Source organism: Geotrypetes seraphini, chromosome 15 (genome assembly GCF_902459505.1).
Source record: "Geotrypetes seraphini chromosome 15, aGeoSer1.1, whole genome shotgun sequence".
Taxonomy (NCBI): domain Eukaryota; kingdom Metazoa; phylum Chordata; class Amphibia; order Gymnophiona; family Dermophiidae; genus Geotrypetes; species Geotrypetes seraphini.
Window position 1 is genome coordinate 65,691,487 of NC_047098.1, and position 24,260 is coordinate 65,715,746.

The 24,260-nt window shown below is 45.4% G+C and overlaps 1 protein-coding gene across 10 annotated transcripts in view; it reads right to left on the bottom strand.

Annotated features, from left to right (window-relative positions):
- The window catches only part of TSPOAP1 (TSPO associated protein 1), a 225,595-nt gene that overhangs the window by 148,427 nt on the left and 52,908 nt on the right, over positions 1-24,260 (bottom strand). For all 10 annotated transcript variants that reach the window (XM_033922925.1, XM_033922922.1, XM_033922920.1 and 7 more), the window contains 3 exons: positions 19,458-19,706; positions 15,767-15,850; positions 1,061-1,150 (listed from right to left, as the gene is read on the bottom strand). In XM_033922925.1, the coding sequence (XP_033778816.1) occupies positions 1,061-1,150; positions 15,767-15,850; positions 19,458-19,706 (423 nt within the window). The remainder of the gene's footprint in view (positions 1-1,060; positions 1,151-15,766; positions 15,851-19,457; positions 19,707-24,260) is intronic.

A 24,260-nucleotide genomic window follows, 5' to 3' on the forward strand; every position in this document is an offset into this window, starting at 1 on the left:
GGACTAGAGGAGACTAAGCCAGTGGCTCCCACCTTCCACCTCAAATGCCACAAGGCACATGGGACATGGATGGTCCACAGCTGTCCATCAAGCGCAAATATGGCATGAATCCAGGGTATCCTGAACTGAGGAGTCCATCTAGACCAGTTTTGAACCAAATCGAGGTATTCTGAAGCAGATAGAGGCTTTTATTCTAAAATCGAGAAATCCAAGATGGCTATTGTGGCAGCAATTTTAGCAACAAAATCGTCCCATGGGAGCTAAAGGGTCATAAAATTCAGGGGATAGGATTTTTAGAGGTGGCTACCCAGTCCCTAGCTCCAAAACCCCTTTTTTGAGACAAACACTCCCCCCCCCAATATATAACTTTTCTCCTAGGCTGTAACAGCCTGTATTCACCGTGCCATGCAGGTGCTGGGAGCTGCATAGGCTGAAGCTGCAGCTTGAGAAAAGGTCCGACTTCTGCCTCAGACAAGCCTGAAAACCGAACAGCTTGTTTCTTCAAATTACCACTCAGTCCTACCAGTTGGACGGAGACCTCCAACCATCACCGGAACTTATGCATGAAGTTCGGGGGAAGAAACGCAATCAGTACAAGCTTTGCTCCCAAGGGAACAGCCCCTGAGCTCCAGGACTGTTAATGTAGGCTGGCTAAACAGGTGCCCTGCCAAGCAGGTTGCCTCTTGGGTACAGACTGCTGCCCTTAGAGTCTGTCTGCTCGCAGGGATCCTCTGCGGCACTGAAAAATCTCATGACTAGATGAAAACCCGATAAAAGAAAAATAATCATGAGCAGAACAGACAGGCTCCTACCATTTTGCATGTAGAAAGAAAAACTCAGGAATTACAGAACAGCCCAGAGTGAGGGGAGGCAGAGCAGAATCAGAGGCACACAACCCACAGGTTCAAAAATGATGAAGCTACTGCACTAGAAGCCTATGTAGATCATACCAAGAAAGCATCTAATTTAAGATTTTTTTTATTTTATTTAAGGTTGAAAATAGGTGGTAAAGAAAACATCCCATTTTTGATGAATAAAAGCTTTTGTTGAACATTGCTACCTTATCTGTCCATTTGGCTTTCCCAGTCAGTTGAGAATTCGCTTCTACCAGATGAGCATTTTCACTCTGGACCTCCTGAAGCTTGGTTTCCTGTACCCACAAAATCAGGGAGAGATGAAAAACAAAAATCAAGCATGAGAGTGTTACAGACAAAACAAGAGTAAAAGGCAAGAGGAATCAAAAGATGAACAATTAGTTTATCAACCTAATGGAATATATTATCTTGATTTTAGAAAATTATTAAAGACTCAACTCTTTGATAGGCTGGTAGCTTAATGCATTCTGCTTCATTTTTTCAATCAAGTTCCTTATATTCAACTTGATTTATTTTATCTGTTTCCATGTATTAACTTCTTTCCCTGCCATGCCGGTATTTTCTGCATTATATTGTAAATGCTTTCTGTCTTTATCTGTTTTTAAGTCCATTATTCTAATTTGTATTTTAGCTGTATCCCATGTATTAGCTCACCTTCTTGTGAACCACCTAGAACTTTTTCGGTATGGCGGTATATAAGAATAAAATTATTATTATTATTACATTATGACATATGCCGCCAAAACCCTTATGAATTCTTGGCAGATACCAATATAGCACAGTTACTTACCGTAACAGGTGTTATCCAGGGACAGCAGGCAGATATTCTCACTGATGGGTGACGTCACCACGGAGCCCCGGTACGGACACTTTAAGAGCTTGAAAAAAGCTCTTAGACACCCTCACTGTGCAAGTGCCTTCCCCTCCGACGGAGACACGTGGTCCCTATGTTAATATAAGCCAGCTAAGAAGCCAATCCGTGGAGGTGGGTGGGTGTGAGAATATCTGCCTGCTGTCCCTGGATAACACCTATAAGTAAGGAGAAATTAGGTTCTTACCTGCTAATTTACTTTCTTTTAGCTTCTCCAGACCAGTAGAGGTTAACTTTACGAATGGGTATATATCTAATCATGACCAGCAGGTGGAGACTGAAAACAAAACTTTGGGACAGTATATCCTAGCCCCTCCTCTCTATTTCCCTCAGTCTGCCGAATAGCCAAGCAGAACCAAGAACTGGAAAACAACAGAGAGAAAAAACAATACTCCGAAAGGAGTAACAAGTAACAAACCCAAAATGCTGTTGGAAAATGCAGAAGAGAAATTCCCGAAGGAAGAATGTCCCCACAGCTCGCCAGCTAAGCCAGCCGAGCCACAGCCGCTGTTCTTCAATTCTCCCCGGCCCTAGAAAAATACTAGAACCCGCAGCAAAAACCAAAAACTGCCCGCGCAACAGCCCCAACAACAACAACAACAGACAGGGTGGGGACCTCTACTGGTCTGGAGAAGCTAAAAGAAAGTAAATTAGCAGGTAAGAACCTAATTTCTCCTTCTTTAGCACTCTCCAGACCAGTAGAGGTTAACTTTACGAATGGGACGTACCAAAGCAGTCCCTCTCACGGGCGGGACCCCCGAAGGGCCGATACCAGTACACGCTCACCGAACACCGCGTCCCGACGCGCCTGCACATCAACCCGATAATGACGGACAAAGGAATGCAAGGAGGACCAAACCGCAGCCTTACAAATATCCACAGGGGGCACGAGCGACGACTCAGCCCAAGAAGCCGCCTGACCCCGTGTGGAATGAGCCTTGAGAAACTCCGGAACCGGCTGCTGTTTCAGAAGATAAGCGGAAGCAATCGTCTCCTTGATCCAGCGCGCAATAGTAGCCTTAGAAGCGCCAGCTCCCCGACGAGAACCCGCCAGGAGGACAAAGAGATGATCGGACTTCCGGAATTCCTGGGTCCGCTGCACATAAGAGCGAAGGACCCGACCGACATCCAACTTGCGCAGCTGCCGTTGCTCAGAAGAGCCCTCCCGACTACCCAAGACCGGGAGAACCACCGATTGATTGACATGAAAAGGAGAAACAACCTTAGGCAGAAAGGAAGGAACAGGCCGCAAGACGACCCGTTCCCTAGAAAACTCCAAGAAGGGAGTCCTACAAGAGAAAGCCTGCAGCTCAGAAACACGCCTAGCAGAAGTAATGGCCACCAAAAAGACCGCCTTCAAAGTAAGGTCCTTCAAAGAACAGTCGTCCAAGGGCTCGAAAGGCGGACGCACCAAAACAGAGAGAACCAGATTAAGATCCCAAGAGGGAACCGAGGGCCGAAGGGGAGGCCTAAGCAACTTGGCCGCCCGCAAAAACCGAATCACATCAGGAAGCGCCGATAAACGCTGACCTGACACCAACCCTCGAAAAGCCGACAGGGCCGCAAGCTGAACCCGGAGAGAAGACCAAGCCAGGCCTCTATCCAGGCCATCCTGCAAAAACTCCAGAATGGAAGGCAGAGAAGCGCGAAAAGAGGTCACTCCCCGCGCCCGACACCATTCCTCAAAGAGACGCCAAACCCGCACATAAGCCCGAGAGGTAGAAAGCCTCCGGGACCCCAACAGTGTAGAAATCACCTTGTCTGAATATCCCTTCTTGCTAAGGCGACCCCTTTCAAGAGCCATGCCGTAAGACAGAAGGGAGACGGGTCGAACATGGGAATGGGACCCTGCCTCAGAAGGTCGTCCGAGAGAGGCAGAGGAAGAGGATCCGCTACCAGGTGCCTCACCAGATCCGCATACCACGGACGGCGAGGCCAATCCGGCGCCACCAGCACCACCAAACCCGGATGGTAAACAATGCGAAGAAGCACTCTGCCCACCAGCGGCCAAGGAGGGAACACATACAACAGCCCCTCCGTTGGCCACGGCTGGACCAGAGCATCCAGACCCTCGGCCAGACCGTCCCTGCGACGACTGAAGAAGCGGGGCACCTTGGCGTTGCCACCCGTGGCCATCAGGTCCATCAGGGGCTGCCCCCAAGCCTGCACTATCAACTGAAACGCCTCGGCGCCGAGACACCACTCTCCTGGATCTAGGAAGTGACGACTGAGGAAGTCTGCCTGAACGTTGTCTACTCCGGCTATATGAGAGGCCGAGAGGTCCAGCAGATGGGATTCCGCCCAAACCATGAGCAGAGCCGCCTCCTGCGCCACCCGAGTGCTCTTGGTGCCCCCCTGACGATTGACATAAGCCACCGCCGTGGCATTGTCCGACAGCACTCTGACTGACTTGCCCCGCAACAGGGAGTGGAAAGCCAACAGCGCCAGACGGACCGCTCTGGTCTCCAACACGTTGATCGACCAGGCGGCCTCCTCCGCGGACCAGGTGCCCTGAGCTGAGTGACCCAAACACTGAGCCCCCCAACCCAGGAGACTCGCATCCGTCAGGAGCACCGTCCACTGCGGGAGATCCAGACCCACCCCCTGAACTAGGTGAGGGGTCTGGAGCCACCAACGCAGACTGCAGCGCGCCAAGCCTCGTAGGGGAACCGGAACATCCATCCCGTGCCTCTGGGGAGACCACCTCCGGAGCAGAGCATACTGGAGAGGACGCATGTGGGCCCGCGCCCACCTCACCACGTCCAGGGACGCCGCCATCGACCCCAAGACCTGGAGGAAATCTCGCGCCCGAGGACACCGGGACGCCAAAAGCAGGCGAATCTGAGATTGCAATTTGCTCACCCGGCCCTCTGGGAGGAAGACCTTCCCCAAGGAGGTGTCGAACAGCACCCCTAGGTACTCCAGACGCTGAGCCGGGACCAACCGACTCTTGGCAAGGTTGACCACCCAGCCCAGCGACCGGAGAAACTCCACCACCCGAGCAGTAACCCGGGAACTTTCCTGCAACGACTTTGCCCGAATTAACCAGTCGTCCAGGTAGGGGTGTACCAGGATGCCCTCCGACCGCAAGGCTGCCGCGACGACCACCATCACCTTGGTGAACGTCCGCGGAGCCGTGGCCAGCCCAAAGGGAAGCGCACAGAACTGAAAGTGCCGACCCAAGATCGCAAAGCGCAGGAAACGCTGATGAGAGGCCCGAATGGGAACATGCAAGTAGGCCTCCGTCAGATCGAGAGAAGTGAGAAACTCCCCCGGCTGAACCGCCAGAATGACCGACCGCAGAGTTTCCATACGGAAAGAGGGAATCTTGAGAGCCCTGTTGACCCCTTTCAAATCGAGGATGGGCCGAAAAGTCCCCTCCTTCTTGGGCACCACAAAGTAAATGGAGTACCTGCCCGTGCCCCACTCTGGAGGGGGCACCGGAACAACTGCCCTGAGATCTATCAAGCGCTGAAGGGTCTGGCGAAAAGCCTGCGTCTTCACCGGAGTCTGACATGGAGAAGCGAGGAAAAAATCCGGCAGAGAGCGGGCGAACTCCAGGGCATAACCGTCCCGCACCACCTCCAGGACCCACTGATCGGACGTGATCTCGGCCCATTTGGGGAAAAAATCTCGCAGCCGGGCCCCCACCGGAACCAAAGGGGGCGCCGGCAAGGCGTCATTGTGCAGGACGGGAAGCGGGGGAACCGGCGGAGGGATTCCCTGCCCCCCGACGGGCCCCCCGAAAGGGCTGCGTGCGCTGGAAGAACCGACCCCGGGAAAAACCCGGAGACTGGAAAGAAGCAGCCCCACGCCCCGGGCGATACTTGCGAAAATCCCGCAAACGCCCCCGGGCCGCACCCCCCCGAGACGCCGGGCGGGCACGGTCCTCCGGCAGACGGGGAACTTTCGAGTCCGACAGAGTCTGAATCAACTTATCCAAGTCCTCTCCAAACAAAAACGACCCCCGAAAGGGAAATTTAGTAAGCTTAGCTTTGGACGCAGCATCCGCCGCCCAAGCGCGCAGCCACAACACACGCCTTGCGGCCACGCCAAAAGCCATAGACTTAGCCGAGCTCCGCACCAAGTCATAGAGAGCATCTGAGAGGAATGAGGCCGCCATCTCAATCTTCGCAACCTCCTGATCCACCAGAGACCAGTCGTCAGACTCTCGATCCAAGACCCGCTCCGCCCACCGAAACACGGCGCGAGCGACCAGTCCCCCACAAATAGCCGCCTGGACCCCAAGGGCCGAGACCTGAAAATTTTGCTTAAGGAGGCCCTCCAATTTGCGCTCCTCAGGGTCTCGCAAGGCAGAACCGCCCTCAACAGGCACGGTATGCCGCTTGGAAATCGCCGAGACCACCGCATCCACGACCGGCGAAGCTAACGTAGCCCGATCCCCTTCAGGAATGGGATACAGGCGAGCCATGCTGCGCGCCAGCCGAAACGGCGTCTCCGGCGTTTTCCACTGCTCCAGAATAATATCCCGAATATCCTGATGCATAGGAAAAGAGCGGGAAACGGAACGGATCCCCCGCAACAGGGGGTCCCCCACACGCGGAGTCTCCGGCGGCGCGTCCTCAAAACGCAAGACCGAAGAAACCTGCTGAATAAGGTCAGGCAGCTCATCTTTCTGAAAAAGACGCACCACAGACGCCTCGTCACTGGAGAACGGGAAATCCGACAACCCGCCGCCAGCTTCCGTCCCCTCCAGAGAGTCCTGGAATTCCTCAGAAGGGTCCAGGTCCTCCTCCAAACCGACCCGATCCTCCGACCACAAATTCTCGTCCCACGACACCCGCGGACGCTTGGACAAGGTAGGCGGCGGAGGGGACGTCACGCCAGACGAAAGAGGCAAAGCCGCAGGAAGCGCGGAGGAAAAACCACCCCCCGAGACCCCCTGGGCGCAACCGGGACCCCCAGCCGCCTGAAAATAGGCTCTGCATAAAGAAAAGAAAAAATCAGGAGAAAACCCCCCCGAGGGTCCCAAGGGACTCCCTGCCACAGCAGGGGACCCAGCAGAACCTTGCCCCTGCATAGTCAAAACAGGGGGAAGGTCACCTGAGGTGGAAGACAAAATGGAGGGGCCAGACAGAGAAGATGGCGGTTTTCCCGCCAAAAAAGCTCCCTCCATAGCCTGAAGCGGCTGAGAAACCTGAATAGTCTCAGCCGCTAAAGCAGGCAAGCCGGCATCAGCTGTCAAAAAATCAGCTGAGAGGGAATCCTCTACAACCCGACCGTCGGCGGTCTGGGGATTCCCTCCGTGGGCGGACGGAGAAGACCGGGCTTCGCCACCGTTCCCTGCCGACTCGCGAGGCACCATCGGCGGGGAGCTCTGGGCGCCTGCAGCCGCTGCCGACGGAGCTCCTCCACCGCCCCGGCCTGAACACCGCTTGCACAGGCCGGCCGCGAGTGCCTCGCGTCTGGAGCACAATGAGCACTTTTTCCCTTTAGAAGTGCTCATTGCTCCATACGCGACCTAGCTGTAAAAAAGTGCCGGTTAGTTGAAAAAATACAGTAAAATACAGTTTTCTTAAAGGGAGACAACCCTCCAGACCAGCACTACCTCAGGATTTTTTTTTTTTTTTTTTTTTTTTTTTTTTACAGAACAGACTCCACAGGCTCTCAAAGCAATAGTCTTGCTTGATTTAGGGGGCAAGGCTTATTGCTGAGGCTCCTCTAAAAAAATGTGGGGAGGTGGAGGAAGTGGGGGGAGGGACCCCGCTCGTGACCCGCCGGGTTTGACACCCCCGAGGTCGGACGAACCCCCAAACAGAGTCCGTCCAAGCTCCGTCCGGCTAAAAACAGGGACAAAAAACACCTTAAACAAATTCCAACAGCCCTACCAAGGGAGATGGGTACAGATCACTCAACACCTGCTGGAGACTGAAAGAAGACTGAGGGAAATAGAGAGGAGGGGCTAGGATATACTGTCCCAAAGTTTTGTTTTCAGTCTCCACCTGCTGGTCATGATTAGATATATACCCATTCGTAAAGTTAACCTCTACTGGTCTGGAGAGTGCTAAAGAATTGTGTTTTTTCCCAGGACAAGCAGGAAGCATATTCTTACGAATGGGTGACCTCCAAGCTAACAGAGATGGGATGGTGGGAAAGTTGGCCAAAGAAAATAAAATCGAAAACAGAAAGGCCGAAGTACCCATCCCATCTGGAGAAAAAAACAGACAATAAGAAGTGAAGGAATGAACTGAGGACCAGGAGGCAGCTGTACAGAGTTCCTCAGTAATGTAACCAAAAGGAAAACAAGAAAAAAACTGCCAGAACTTGAACTGAAGGACTGGGACACAATATCCCCGTGCCAAGCCAGTCGGAGTAAAAGAGAACGAGATCAGCCAAGAGAACAAGGATCAGCCAAAAGATCGTTCTTGTGAATATAGGATATCCAAACTGAGTTGGATCAAAAGAAAAGATGGGATAAAATCATTGCAGTTCCGAGCCCAGTAATAAGAAGGAGAAAATACCGCTTAAAGAAAGAAAGGGGGGAAAAAAACCCCAACCAAATAAAGAAACAAAGAAAACCTGGCTTCTCGTAGGAAAAACAAAATGCAGGAAACAACACAGACAGAAGAACTGACTGAGCAAAAAGAAAACAGTAGAAGATACTGTAGACATGAACACAGAATCACCCGGACTTGATGAAAGACTGAGAAGAATGAAGCTGCCAGCAGGGCATAAAACTCACCTCTCTCCCTGGAAGAGGAGAGAGACATAAGGGAAAAAACCCAATTTCCAGGAAATAAACTCAAGTGAAGCTGACACCATTGTTAGAAATGGTAGTTCAGAGGACAGAAGAAGGAATGAGGTATGGTTACACACATTAAAAACCTCTCTCAGGATTCTGAGGACCAGAAGAGAAAAGAGAAAGGTGTTGCTGCTCAACAGATCAAGGGAAAAAATGCAATAGCATGAAAAAGAAGTCTGAGAGCTATAGACTCAAGATCAGAAGCAACAAAGAAAAAATACCACCGGTAGAAGGGGGAAACAGGCAGAGAAAAAGACACCAGGAAAGAAAATGTGATAACCAACAAGGGCAAGTGGCTGGTGTCCTGGCAGAAGTCAACAAACGGGCTGAGAAAGATGTAAAAGAAAAAGACGCAGCCCAAAGAAAAAAAACAATGAAGATTGTGAGAAAGCAAAGACACCAGGAAAGCAAAGACACCAGGAAAGAATGTGATAACCAACAAGGGCAAGTGGCTGGTGTCCTGGCAGAAGTCAACAAACGGGCTGAGAAAGATGTAAAAGAAAAAGACGCAGCCCAAAGAAAAAAAACAATGAAGATTGTGAGAAAGCAAAGATTCCTGAGTCGGAGTGAACCGAGCAGGAAAAGAGAAGAGAGGGCTCCCTAAAAGGTGAATGGACGAAGAAGGGAGAACCCATGTTGACTGGGTCACCAAGCATCAACAGCGCTCGTGAGCTTAATGAAAAAAGTTTAACAGGAAAAGAAGCAAAGGGAATACATAAAAAAATATGCTCGCCCAATCCAGGAGAAAAAAGAACCGTTGTCAGACGAAGAAAAATCCTGGAATAAAAGGATTAAAGAATCCTGCTGAAAAGGCTGCTACGAAATTCAGCTTCTCATGAATAGTAGCAAGAGCAGATGGCCAATCGCCTCCAAGGTCACAAAAATAAGGCCTCCTGAGATAACAGGAGAAAGCCCTAGACACCTTGCTCAATTACATGTAGTATAAAACCCCTAAATTGACTGTGCAAAGAAGGAGGACTTAAGGACAGAGTAGAAGATGAAAATCATGAAGCCCTAAAATATCATTAGAAAAAAGGGGAAAAATCCAATGCCTGATAGTCGAAAAAACCGTGAGGCTGAAGAATGCCTATAGGAACCCTCCAGGTAGAAAATAGATACTGCAAGCATGAAGACTATGCAAGGAGGTAACAAATAAAAAAGGGGACCCCCGTAGAGCCCACAGGAGATCAAAGATATACATGCATTGAGAGACAAGCCCTCGCCTGGTACCACTGGAAAACAAAAGACCATTGAGGAGTACAAGAATGTATTCTGACTCGTGGCATAACAGAACTATGAGAAAGCCTGTTGTTCAGAAGAAACAACATGTGTTAGAGTGAAAACAAGCTGCAAAAGGAAACACTCTCAGCAGAGTGGATTCAAGAAGTACCCCAAAGAAACACAGCCATGAATATGGGTACGGAAAAAGATAAGCTAAAGAAAATGAGATGGGTGAGAAAACGTCTGAACCATCTCTCAGGGAAAAAACAACCGGGTACAAAAACCGGATGTTCAAAAAAAATTGAAAAAACAAGAAGGCCCTGTAATCGAATAGATGTGGCCATCACAAGCAAACACCCCCTAAATTATCTGGGAGGAAAAAACCCCAAAACTGGTAAGTAGAAAAGTTGAGAAACATAGCTCGAAAGTTGTATGAATTGGAGCCCATAGCAGCTGCCCGGAAAAACAAGAAGCAGAGCCATGAGGTCTGAAATCCAGAAAAACCACAGGCATCCAGTGTCCTTGACAATGAAGGAAAAAAGGGAAAGAGTTTCCCTAACTCCAGTAATCAAAGAGAACCCTTCAAGGAGAAGTAGCAGTAGAAAAACAAGAAGTACTGTGAAAATCCACCGTATAATCTGCACAGAAAAGAGTCTAAGAGCAGGGTGAAAGAAGAAGTCATATGAATAGAACTCAGAGCCAGGCTCGATGAATACATGAAGACAGCCACCATGAAAGTGAAAATTGGTACCCAGAAGTGGCTAGAGAAACTCACCATGTCATAATATAGAGGAAACAGCTACCGAAAAACAGACACAGTCCAAAACCTGTCGTATGGAGTAATAAGAAAGACAGACATTGAGATGCAGACCAGATCCGTAAAACACAGATTTGAAACCGAAAAGTGGCTACATGGAATGTGAACACAAATGTATGCCAAAGGAAACCAGGTAGGCAGGAGAGGAATCTAGGAAGCCCATTTGTCTAACCGGTTCCCAACCCAGTCTCCTCTGCCTGGAACGACAGAGGCCTACATAGAGGCCGTGAAAGGAAGGAAGGATTAAGTTGTAAGTTGTCGTTAATGAATTTCAGTAGACAAAGTCTTCAGATTTTGGTTTTGCTGTGTTCCAGTTTCCTGGTGTTATGTAGCAAAGCATGCAGCTTAGGGTGCCTTTGAGTGAGGAGCCTGAGAGTTGACAGGCTAGTAAGTCCATGTATGGGGTAGTAATTTTGTCTTGTATTTTTAGGACTATGGTGTTTTTGGCTATGATGGCAATTCCTCCTCCTCTTTTGTTTTCTCTGCAGACCACTACCATTTTGTATCCTTTAGGGCAGACTTCTGTTATTTTGGGGTCTGTTTCATAGGTAAGCTAGGTTTCAGTGAGAAAGAGGCAGTCCAGTTTTTTGTGTGTTGTGTTTTTGGGCCTATGGCTCTTATGTTTAAGCATGCACATGTGAGATTGTTGAAGTTTGTTGATTCGCTGTGAGTTGTTTTCGGGTAGATGAGCGATCTTTAGATGAGTTAAGAAAAACATCTCAATTAAAGTTGAATGCTGAGAAAATAGCAGTAAAGTCTAGTTTCGTGTAATCACACAAACTGATTAGTTTTGGGACCCTGAAATTACTGGTCTTTGGTGACCAGTAATGATAAAAGGTAAGCAAAGAATGATCGGACCAGGGGACAGCAATATTTGATGTCAGTGAGAATTTTGTAGCTAAGGGGGTTGGAATGAGAATCATGTCGAGAATGTGACCTGCTTTATGAGATGCGTTAAACCAGGGGTGTACAACCTTTTGGCTTCCCTGGGCCGCATTGGCTGAAAAAAATGTTTCTGGGGCCACGCAGATGCTGCAGCAAGACAGAGGAGGGGGCCGGCAAGACTGTAAACACCCGGGGGCAGCAGAGGAAAATACTGCATCGCCCTCGACTGGGGCCACACAAAATACTTCACGGGGCCACATGTGGCCCTCAGGCTGCAGGTTGGACACCCCTGGGTTAAATATTAATGGAGATAAATTTAAATCTTTAAAGAGAGTGGCTTGAGAACAAGAGGAATGGTTGGAAACACAAAGGAACTTGTTCGTCCAATACAGGAGAAAAGCATTCGCTTCTAAGTGAAAAGATGAATACAGTCTAGCGTAAAAATGGGGTAGTCAATATTCATGGGGACACGCAAAAAGACCTATGTGCAGAGTCTCCTATAAAGAGAAGATGGAATGGAGAACTGCTGAGTTCAGAGTCCATTCGTGAGGTTGACCAGAAAGCACAGTTACTTACCATAACAGGTGCTATTCAGGGACAGCAGGCAGATATTCTCACTGATGGGTGACGTCACCAACGGAGCCCCGGTACGGACCACTTTAAAAGTGCATCGCCACTTTAAGAGTTTAGAAAGTTTGCGATAGCCCACACCACGCATGCGCAAGTGCCTACCCGCCCGACGTAGGCACGCGGTCCCATCAGTTAAGATAAGCTAGCTAAGAAGCCAACCCGGGGAGGTGGGTGGGTTGTGAGAAAATCTGCCTGCTGTCCCTGGATAACACCGGTTACGGCATATTCTCACTGATGGGTGACCTCCAAGCTAACAGAATGGGATGGTGGGAGTGTTGGCCTTAAAAAAATAAATTTTGTAAAATTGACAGTAGTGAGAAACGAATGTATGAACTGAGGACCAGGTGGCAGATTTCCTCAATGGCAGTAGATCTGAGGAAAGCAACAGAAGCTGCCATAGCTCTAACTTTATGGGCTGTGACACAGCTCTCCAGTGCCAGTCCGGTCTGAGCGTAGCAGAACGAGATGCAGGTAGCAAGCCAGTTAGAAATCGTTCTCTTGGAAACAGAATGTCCCAACTTGTTTGGATCAAAAGAGATGAAGAGTTGGGGAAAAGTTCTGTGTGGCTTTGTGCGATCAAGGTAGTAAGCCAAGGCTCGTTTACAGTACAAAGTATGCAAGGCTGCTTCTCCAGGATGAGAATGAGGCCTAGGAAAAAATACAGGCAAAGTAATCGACTGATTGAGATGAAAGTTAGAGACAACTTTTGGAAGAAACTTTGAATGTATACGCAGAACCACCTTATCATGATGGAAAACTGGGAAGGGTGGATCTACCACTAGTGCTTGTAACTCATTGACCCTCCTGGCAGAGGTGAGAGCAACAAGAAAAACCACTTTCCAGGTAAGAAATTTGAGATGAGCTGTAGCCATTGGTTCAAATGGTGGCTTCATCAGATTGGAAAGAACCACATTAAGGTCCCAGACGACCAGCGGAGGCTTGAGAGGAGGTTTCACATTGAAATGCCCTTTTATGAATCTGGATACCAAAGGATGAGCAATGAGAGGTTTTCCCTGTACTGGTTCATGATAAGAAGTAATAGCACTGAGATTGACTCTGATGGATGTAGATTTAAGCCCAGAGTCAGACAGAGAAAGCAGATAATCCAACACCAATTCCACTGCCAAGGAAGTTGGGTCGTGATGATGAAGAAGACACCAGGAAGAAAACCGTCTACTTTTGTTGGTAACATTGCTGAGTGGCTGGTTTCCTGGAGGCATCAATAATCTGACAGACAGGCTGAGAGAGAAGAAATTGGGAAGAACTCAGCCCGAGAGAAACCAAGCTGTCAGGTGTAGAGACTGCAGGCTGGGATGTAGAAGCGAATCTTGATTCTGAGTAAGCAGAGTAGGAAATACTGAAAGAAGGATGGGCTCCCTGGAATTGAGTTGAAGAAGAAGGGAGAACCAATGTTGTGTGGGTCACCGTGGAGCAATGAGAATCATGGTGGCTGCTTCTCTCTTGAGTTTGAACAGAGTTCTCAACATGAGAGGCAGTGGAGGGAAGGCATATAGAACTATGTCTGTCCAATCCAGAAGAAAAGCATCCACTGCCAGAAAGAGAGGAGAGTAAAGTCTGGAGCAAAACTGGGGCAACAGGTGATTGTGAGGAGCTGCGAACAAGTCCACCTGTGGAGTGCCCCATTGAGCAAAGACAGAATGGAGAGTTGCAGAGTCGAGAGTCCATTTGTGAGGCTGAAGAATCCTGCTGAAGTTGTCTGCTAGCGAATTCTTTTCCCCTTGAATGTAGACAGCTTTTAGAAATAGATTGTGAGCTGTCGCCCAAGACCAGATTTTCTAGGCCTCCTGACACAACAGTAGAGAGCCCGTGCCTCCTTGCTTGTTGATGTAGTACATTGCTACTTGATTGTCCGTGCAAAGGAGGAATTGAGGGCAAAAATGATGAAAAGCCTTGAGGGCATAAAACATCGCTCTGAGTTCTTGGAAATTGATGTGAAATTTTCACTCTCTGGCAGTCCAAATACCCTGAGTCTGCAGGTTATCCATATGAGCCCCCCTCCCAAGCATAAGGGGATGCATCTGTCATGATGATCTTGTGATGAGGGGGCAAGTGAAAAAGGAGATTTCTGGAAAGATTGGATGAGGTCATCCACCATTGAAGCGACTGCAGAAGAGATGATGTCGCAGATATGTGTTGTGAAAGACGATCCATCGCCTGAGACCACTGGGAAGTCAAATCCACTGAGGAGTGCACAAATGGAGCCTTGCCAGTGGCGTGACATGAACAGTTGAAGCCATGTGACCTAGAAGAACCATCATGTGTCTGGCAGAGATGGTTTGAAAAGGAAGCAATTGCTGACAGAGATGGATGAGAGTCTGAATCGATCTGGCGGAAGAAATGCTCTCATGAGAGTGGTGTCTAGGATTGCCCCAATAAACTGAAGACATTGAGTCGGAATGAGATGTGATTTGGGAAAGTTGACTTCAAATCCTAAAACCTGGAGAAAGATGATCTGAGATGTTGCTTGAACCACTTCCTGAGAGGAGACAGCCTTGATCAACCAGTCGTCCAGGTAAGGAAAGACTTGAAGGCCGTGTGATCGGAGAGATGCATTTCCCTTACTCTGGTGGAAAGCACAAAATCACCTGGGTCTCTGTTCATCCCTCTTCCTCATATCCTTGTTATTCTGTCTCAATATGTCTCTTCCTCAGGGCCATCAAGTCCATCTTCTCCATCTTTTCTCTGCATCTAAGACCTCCAATCTTGTCAACAATATCCTTTTTCCCTTCCAACTCTGTCCCCCCAACTGCTTTCAACTCTTAACTTCCCCTCACTGCTGTCAGATGCCTATATCTGCTATAATCTCCCCAACCCTGCTGCTGTCAGATACCTATACCCAACTATAACCTCCCCAACCCTGAAATGTCCTGTCTAAATGAGACTGTAAGCTCTTCTGAGCAGGGACTGTCTATTGTATGTTAAAATGTACAGCACTGTGTACGTCTTTCAGCGCTATAGAAATAATAAATAGTAGTAGTAGTAGTAGTCATATGCCAGCTTTTGAAACAATCCCTCCAAGCTCTTGTAGGCGCAAATATATTTGTATTAAATGAAATTTTCTTTTTGGCTTGCTAAACTTTGAACCAGGAATATCACGTCTTCTATCCTTCCCATGGTAAAAGGTCTTTTATCATGACATTTTTTTTTTTTAATTCTTTATTCATTTTCAATCTTACATCAAGTGCACAAACAATAAAACAATACAATTAAAAACATATCATTTGACAATCTTTCTAATTTATCTTACAATATATAAAATTACCACCCTCCCCTCCCATCATTCCTCTATTATTTTCCCAATATGAATAGTAAAAAATATACCTCCCCCCCCCAAACATTTGACGGTGTAAATTTCAATAGAAAATGGTGTTTACTCATTACAATAAGAAGTTAATGGCTCCCAAATTTTATTACATTTCTTATAGTTCCCTTGTTGTATAGCTATTGCAATTTTTAACTAGTTTGAAAGATCAGATTTTGGAGCCCATTTTCTGGTTGAGGTGGAAGTCAAAATGCCAGAATGTCAGTACAAACCTAGAACAAGCATTAGCAATCATTTGGAAGTAATTAAAAAATGGGTAGTACTGGCAGATGTGTATACCTAAATCCAGACCTGTTGGCTTGTCCTTATTTCTAGGTCTGAAAAATGTCTTACAAAGATCTTAACAGAAAGAAAGACTTACCAACTCCTCACATCTTTTATGTTTTTTCTTCACTTCTTGCTCAAGATTTTCACATTCTTTACGCTTTTTATGTAACTCAAATTCCTACAAGAGAAAAATATTTAGTATATTTATGAAAGATAACATTTCATAAAATATATTACCAGATTTTTTTTTCAGTAATTGAAAACCCTAACATAAAAAAGATTTCAGAGGGAGAACCTTATCCAGCAGCTATAAAAAAAATTAAATAGTCAACCCTCTCCTTTAAATCAGACTCTCTCATATTTTTAAAGGGACCTAACTATTCCCTTACTGGGGATCAACTACAATTCACTCAATAGCTCCAGGAATTATCACTATCCTAATATTAAGAAGCTATTATATTTAATTTCTTTAACACTTTTAATATTCAACCACATTTAATAACAATAAGTTATCTTAAACAGATACTAACGTACACACACCACACAAAATGTAACATCAAAAGCCCCCACAATATCCATTATAAATCTCTGATCATATTCCATAATAATTCAGTTCATAAATATGGCAAATATCCAATAATTATTTCTGGTTTTCTTTTCAGTTCATACGCATAGCACATATCAAATGGTTATTTTGTTTCTTCTTCCTGACCAAATGGACGATTTGTATTTTCCAAATTACACTCCACTAAATCTGTTGCTGAATAACGAGCAGTTAGCCCGACACAAAACTGTGGTTCACTACAAAGCGTCTTCAGGAGCTGTAACTGAATGAAGCTCTAGTCTCCTCTCAAACCTTCACAAACCACAAAAATAACATTGCTCTCTAAAAAAAACATACATAACTATATCAATATCCATAGAAACAATCAGCATACCTCATAATTATACATTTTCGTCATAGTGCAGTAACCCAGGGTTTGTCAGGGCACCAGATAACCATCAGGATTCACCATATTACAGGCACCAGTTAGAGAATTGCTTTGCCGCTGAACTGATAGCAGCAAGGAATCTCCCTGCCGCGATGTTTAGCAGCCACAGCTGGTCCCACCGCATGAAGACTACCGACAGGAGGGATGCCCAATTCCTCCTAACGGACCTCCCCCCAAAGTTTGCTCCCACCCCCACCAGGACCCCACCTCTAACCTTGAATCACTGGCCAGATGGAGGGCTCCTGTCTGTGTCCAGCTGGCAGGCCCTCCTCCGCTGCAATAGTAATAGGATGCACTGGGGAGGAGCCTAAGGGCCTGATTGGCCACTTTGTCTTAAGCAATTTCTTAAAAGTCAAATGTTCAACACATAACCTTATTTGGCACCGGGGGGGGGGGGAAGCATGCCGTCAGGAGAGCGTGGGCATCTCTCCCACTGCTGAAAGGGGTTGGGGGTTGGTGGGAGATACTGGGCATCTCTCCCGCTACCGAAGGATGTGTGGGTTGGTGGCGCTGTGTTGGTTGGCATCTCTCCCACTGCTGAAGGGGGTTGAGGGGTGGCAGTTGGTGGCGGGAGAGATTGGCCATCTCTCCCGCTACCGAGGGATGTGTGGGTTGGCGGCGTTGTGTTGGTTGGCATCTCTCCCACTGTTGTTTCCAAGTTTATTTACAGTTTGATATACCGACCATCGACAAGTATCTGGCCAGTTTACAATGCTAAAATTAGAGTTAAAAAAAAAATAAAAATAAAATAGGGCAATATGTGGACAAGGACAAAAAATATGGACAAAATTGATACAGAAGGTGCTGGGGAGGGGGAAGATTCAAAATGACATTAAAGTTAAAATAAAAATTAAAGATGTAAGAGGGGGAAGGGAAAGGACAGATAGGGGAGGGAAGGAAGTTGCTTCTTAAAAGCAGTTCTCATTAATCACTGGAAATAGATGGAGAAGGGATCTTAACTTGTATTTTGGTTAAGTGTCTTGAAATAGGAAGGTTTTAAGTTTGATTTTGAATTTATCAAGAGAGTTTTCAATACAAAGAGGGACTTATACTAAATTTATAAAAATATGGGGGCCATTGACAAAATATTGTAGTGAATAGTCATCACTTCTCTTCTTCATTTCTTTTTCTTATTTTGGCACACCAAAGGGGGAGGGTGTTGGGAACAATCTTACATAATATGTTACAATATGTTCTATAATATGTGTATATTCTGATTGAAAATATAGATGAAGGTTGGGAGGTAGGGGGGGTTAAATGTATCATTAGATTTTTATGTAGTAGATGTCAAAGTGCTATTGTGTAATAACTTGTTGAATTATATTATTTTGTGCACTTGTCAAATTTGAAAATGAATAAAGAATTATTAAAACAAAAAAAAAAGAGAGTTTTCAAGGTGGAGGTGTGACTGCATATCATTGTAGCCACTTTCGTTTATTTATTTGATATATGCAAATATATGCAAAAGTAGAATCTATGCAGTTTACAATTTAAAATTAAGGGAAGGTACCCAAAAACAGCAAAAGCTGAACGAAAACAAACAGGACTTAAAAAGCATATAAGGAAAAATGGTAAGGAAAGAACTGCCAATAAATAGGGTAAGGAGAAATACCAGTGGTAAAAGGTGGGAGGTGATTCCTGCTCTGGAAATGTTTGTTTATTTATTTTTTTAATTTCTATACCGTTTAAAACTAAGCAGTTTAGATGAATTACATACATAAGTTACAGAAGATCATAATATAACAAACAATTGTAAAAACATATCTGCAAAATAGCAGCTAAAGCTTGAACAAAAAGATCATGAATACAGCAAAACCAGAGAAAATTACGGACTAGAAAAAAGCGTCTACAAATGAATTATCAGAACGTAAAGTGAAAGCCAGTGCGAAATAACAGGCTTTTAATTGGGACTTAAAAACTATATAAGATTGCTCAGATCTTTGGTAGCGTGGAAGGGATGGTACCATGGCACACTTCTGAAGAATATTTATTTATTCATTCAATTTTCTACACCGTCCTTCCAGAGGAGCTCAGAACGGTTTACATTTATTTATTCAGGTACTCAAGCAGTTTTCCCTGTCTGTCCCAGCAGGCTCGGCTCACAATCTGTCCAATGTACCTGGGGCGATGGTGGGATTAAGTGGCATGCCCAGGGTCACAAGGGTGCTGAGGCTGTAGCTTTAACCACTGCACCACTCTAGAAATCAAAATGTAGTAAAAGTGAGCCAAGTATAGGACAATTAAGCCATTTAAGGAGATTTGGGGCCCATTGGAATCTTACGTAAAAGATCTTTAAAATTTAAAAATGTGTTGACACGATCCTGCCAATTTTGAGATTAATCTTTGTACACATCCAGGAAAAGGGAGGGAAGGGGGTTCCTTGAATCATGTTTCATGTATAGAATATAATTCCAGAGGGAGGGGGTTGTTTCTATGGTGTGTTTATTCTGTGCATGTGCCCATCACTATCAGAAGCGATGGGCACATGCAAATTTAGCGAGTCTTCGCTACTTTCAGCCAACCTCATTTACATGAGCGTTTTTTGAAGAATGACTCACTTTTTTTAAAATCACTACCATAACGGCTTCAGCAGCAGCTTGTCGGTTTTTTAAGCGCTTTTTTGAAAATCTAGCCCTAACACACACAAGGCCAACTAAGCTAGTGTTTTAAGATGACCGGCACCTCTGCAGTGCCATCCATCTTAAAAGAGAGTAAATTGTAGAGTGCAGTTTCTTTCTCCTTTTTTGGTGTTGCATATTCTTTATTCAAAATCCAAGTTGCCTAATCCCTTACCTTTGCAGTGTTTCCAAACGATGGCTTTGCCAATGTCACAGTGGATTCATCTATATGTATGCCTGGGACTGCAATAGATGTACACACTACAGTGGAGGGCAAAGGTTCTCTTGAACCAGCTTTTGAAATTTGGAAGGACTCTCTCAGATGATATTTTATAGCAATTTGTCTCTGTAACCGTAGCACTTCTTTTTGAGACTCCCGAAGAAGGTGATCAAAATCACTTAGATGCAGCTTTTTTGAGGTTGGCTAGAGCACAAATAGAAACAATGCAAAATGTAACATTTAAAGAGCAATTTAAAAGTCATTTACTTTGCTAAAGCAATGTTTACTTATAACAGGTGCTCTCCAAAGGCATGCAAGATACTATTCCAAACACATGAGCAATGTCATGGATGGAAAACTGAACTAGAAAGTACTTGAAAAGCTTTCAAGAACTATCTACATATTGTGAGCATGCACAGATTCTCCTGCACTGCATGGAATTCCCTCCAGTTATATATAGTAACATTGTAAATGGCAACAGATAGTTGCTTATTTAGGAACCAACTCCAAGGAAAGGAAGGTAGGTTTGTGTAGAATTGATATTCGATTGTCACCCCGAGGTCTCAACATTCTTCTAACACCCCCCCTCCCCCCATCATATACATTACAGTGGTACCTTGGTTTGTGAGCATAATTCGTTCCAGAAGCATGCTCACAATCCAAAGTACTCATATAGCAAAGCAACTTTCCCCATAGGCCATAATGGCAACTCGGATGATTCGTTCCACCCAACCCCTGACCCGACCCCGGGAACCGGCAGTAATGCTCCCCCCCCTCAAGGCCACCGGCGCTGCTCCCTCCCTTTGTGATCACCTCCTCCTCCCCCCCACCACCACACTGACCGGCCCTGTCCTTACCCGTGCGCCGCCGGTTTTCTGCTGGGCCTTGAGAATCTCAGAGAGAGTGCAGATGTTCAAGGCCCAGCAGCAGCCCAGCAGAAAACCAGCGGCAGGGCCGGTCAGTGGGATTGGGGGGGGGGAGGCAATCACGAAGGGAGGGACAGCCCTGAGCTCTAGACAAAACTATGCAGGCTGGCTAACAGGTACCCAGTAGGATCGGCCTGTCAGTTACAGACCAAAGTCTGAATTCTCAAGTAAGCTTACAAAGGTTCCTTCATAAAGCTGTGACGGTGGGGAAAAGCGTGATCCTTCTCACCTGGCTGATTCCTGATTCACCACTATGGAGTGTCTGGCGCACCCACTGGAGCGGCAAGATGTTCACTCCCTATCCTCCACTAAAGGTCAACTGTTCCAACAGACTTTGGAACCTTTTTGGGACTCTGCCACATGTTGCACGAAACAGAGTTCTGAACTTTCTTTAATCATGGTCTGTGGGTCTTTTCTTGGGCTGTGCAGAGTAGGTTTTGGGGGGTGGGTTTGGAAGATTGGGATTGGGTTGGGAAAGGCCTTAGAATTGTGGAAATGTGGTCTTGTTTGTAGGAACTGTACTGCACTAATTTTCTTTTGCTTTGTTATTGGAAGCTGTGTCCAGTCCTCTTATTTCTCTTGACCGTTATTGTACCTATTCATTTCAAATAAACATGATTGAAACATAAAAAAGGGAGACAAACATTATTATATTACTGAAAGACGACAAAAAATAGAATTGCGAGACTGAGAGAAACTATGAACCGATATGTAGTGAGTGATGAGGTAAAAGCAAACATGCTAAACAAATTCTTCTGTTCTGTGTTCACAGAAGAAAATCCTGGAGAAGGATTGGCTGGCAAAATTATACACAAAATGGCGTGGATATTGCACCGTTTGCAGAAGAAAGTGTTTATGAACAACTTGAAAAATTGAAGGTAGACAAAGCCATGGGACAAGACGGCATTCATTCCAGGATATTCAGGGAGCTCAGAGGTTCTGGAAGTTCCCCTTAAAGATTTGTTCAACAAATCCCTGGAGATGGGAGTGGTTCCGTGGGACTGGAGAAGAACAGATGTGGTTCCTCATCACAAAAGTGGTTGCAGAGATGAAGCGGGAAACTATAGGTCTGTAAGCCTCACTGGAAAATATTTTTAAAATGTATAAACCGCTTAAAATCTAAGTGGTACCTATAAAAGAACACACATAATATTAAAAAACACCAAAAAATCCCCAAAAACAAATAAAATCTAATACTAATACTACTACATCAAAAATACAGCTCCTGACATATCATCTTTCAATCCTGAGGGGGACGCAGCACAGCCTCAAATAGGACAATGACCTCCCTTCAAACATCACATGAAGGCATCCACGAATAGTTGTGTTTTAGCCATTTCTTAAACCTCATGCGTTCTTTACATAGTCTCAAGACCTCAAGGTTCAAAGGAATGCTAAAATGTTAGTTATATAGGGTTGCTTTTGAGACTTGACTTAAACAAGGCAGTCAATTCTTTTTTTTTAAACAAAGAAGTTTTTACCCCCTATATGTTTTTTTTATTTTATTTTACTTTACGTTAACATTCAAGATTCACATCTTTGAAATAAATTACAGAAATCATAATTACAACCAATATACATTGGATGGATACAAAAAGAAAAAGAAAGGAATATTTAATACTAAACTACAGTCCTCAATTATGGGGAGGCAAGAATAGAAAAATCCTAGGGGAAAGGATTTACCTTAACATTTTCTCTAAGGAAATAGAACAGGATAACTCCAATGATATAGTTTTTAGGACTCAAGTTACACTGGATCTTCTTGAGTTGTCATTGATATCCCCTTAACCTCAAGAAAAAAACGCAACTGAGCAGGATCATAAGAAACAAAACATTTGATTAGGGGGGAAATGAGTGGGCTTTACTTGTTGTTATTTCATAATACATGATTATTTGAATAGTTTCATAGTAATGATACTTCTATGTATTATTGAGTAGGGAGGGAGGGGAGGGGAGGTTATTCTATTCAATAAGAATAATTTATATATTAGATTTCTTATATAATATTTATTATAATATTAATTTGTAATGAAATGTTATACTTAATGCATATATGAGAGTTAATCAAGTGTGTATCTTTAAGTTCATATGAGTTTAACTGTTACACTTGTTGTAACATGCAAAAATGAATAAAGATTTTTTTTTTTTTTTAAAGAAACAAAACATTTACATGGAATCCTTAATTGAAAAAGGCCTCCTAAGGAAATCACTTTATTGCGGTAAACAAAAAATTCCTTTCTTCTAACTTGAGTCCATTTTGAGACATCAGGGAAATAGATCTTTTCTCCTAAAAAGGAGACTTGTTTCAAATTATACTATAACTAATATCTCCTTATCTTGGAAAAATACGAAAGAAACCAGCAGGGTAGCACGAGCAGTAATTTCTATATCAGATGATTCCAAGGTGAAACCTCCATTACTTCTCTTAGAGGTTTCAGCTCTCTCTGACATCTTTTCAAAAAGTAAAGTTTCTGTAAATGAGGGATATTATCTTCTGAAATCTTTAATACATTGATCAGAAAACTTTTAAAGAAGTTTCGTGGAGTCATATTTAGAAACTGGAAAATTTAAAACTAAGTTTTATTCCGCATTTGCTGTTTTAATAAATTTTCTGTAGCATTTGTTGACTTTTTGATTTTAGCAATCTCAGAAGTATGTTTCTGAACCTCTGTCTCAACCTGGGCAAGTTTAGTAGTTAGGCTTAAAGAATCATGAAATTATACTTCTCCCTCCGTATTCACAGTGAATAGGGGTGGAACAGACCCGCAAATACGGAAAAACTGCAAATAACTTTCATCATCATAATAATAAAATTAAAAAAAAAAAAAAAAAATCGCCACCAACAGCATAAAATTATTCAAAAAAATAAAAGAAGCAGGCCCATTCGAGGCTACCCCTTTGAGCTGACCTACCATGCTCCTAATCACTGGTAGAGCCCGTGCTTCCTTCTTCCCAACAGTTGGTGCCATTCCCACTTGGTGCCAAAGTTTTATCTTTGCCATTGCCGGTGGCGTTATTCCTGCCTCATCTTTTCCCCGAGCCCTCGGTGCCCTTTTCCAGCATGGCAGGTAAGGGAAAGCCGGAGTTACAACCCGAATCCGCCGCCTCCCGGGCAAAAGCCACATACAGGTTGCTCTGCGACCACTTCCCAGTGATGAGGAGCCCAACTTTCCGTCTCACTGCAGTTTGCACGCCGGCTGTGCTGACACTAAACTACTATACCAAGGCGCGCACAACGTGATCCGTAACCTAAACCCAGACCTGCAGCGCCCGCCCACGTATCCCGGCGCTCCCATTGGCCGGATGGGATTTTTGGAAACCCTCCGCCTCTCCCATTGGGCGAGGGCCTCGACTGTCATAACCGGCTTTGGTGCTTCCGTTTCTCAAGCTGGGTGGAGCCGGCACTGCCTGTACGTGGGTTTGGGGTTTGCAAAATATTTTTAGTGGTGATTAGATGATGTAATTTGGTGGGAGGAGCAGGTATGCCAAAAAGCACAGTTACTTACCGTAACAGTTGTTATCCAGGGACAGCAGGCAGCTATTCTCACATATGGGTGACGTCATCCACGGAGCCCGGATGCGGACAGCCTCGCAAGCAGTCTTGCTTGGAGAAACGTAGAAATTTTGAGTCTGTTGCACCGCGTATGCACGAGTGCCTTCCCGCCCAGCACAGGGTGAGTCTCCTCGTTCTCCGCGGAGCCGAGAAGTCTGTCTGACGCTCTTCGTGAAACTTCATTGCGTTCAGCTACGCGTCCTGCTCAGTTGCCATTTTGCCCTCCCCCCTTTATGTTTTGACCTTTTTTGTCTTTCTTTTCTATATTTATTGTAGTTC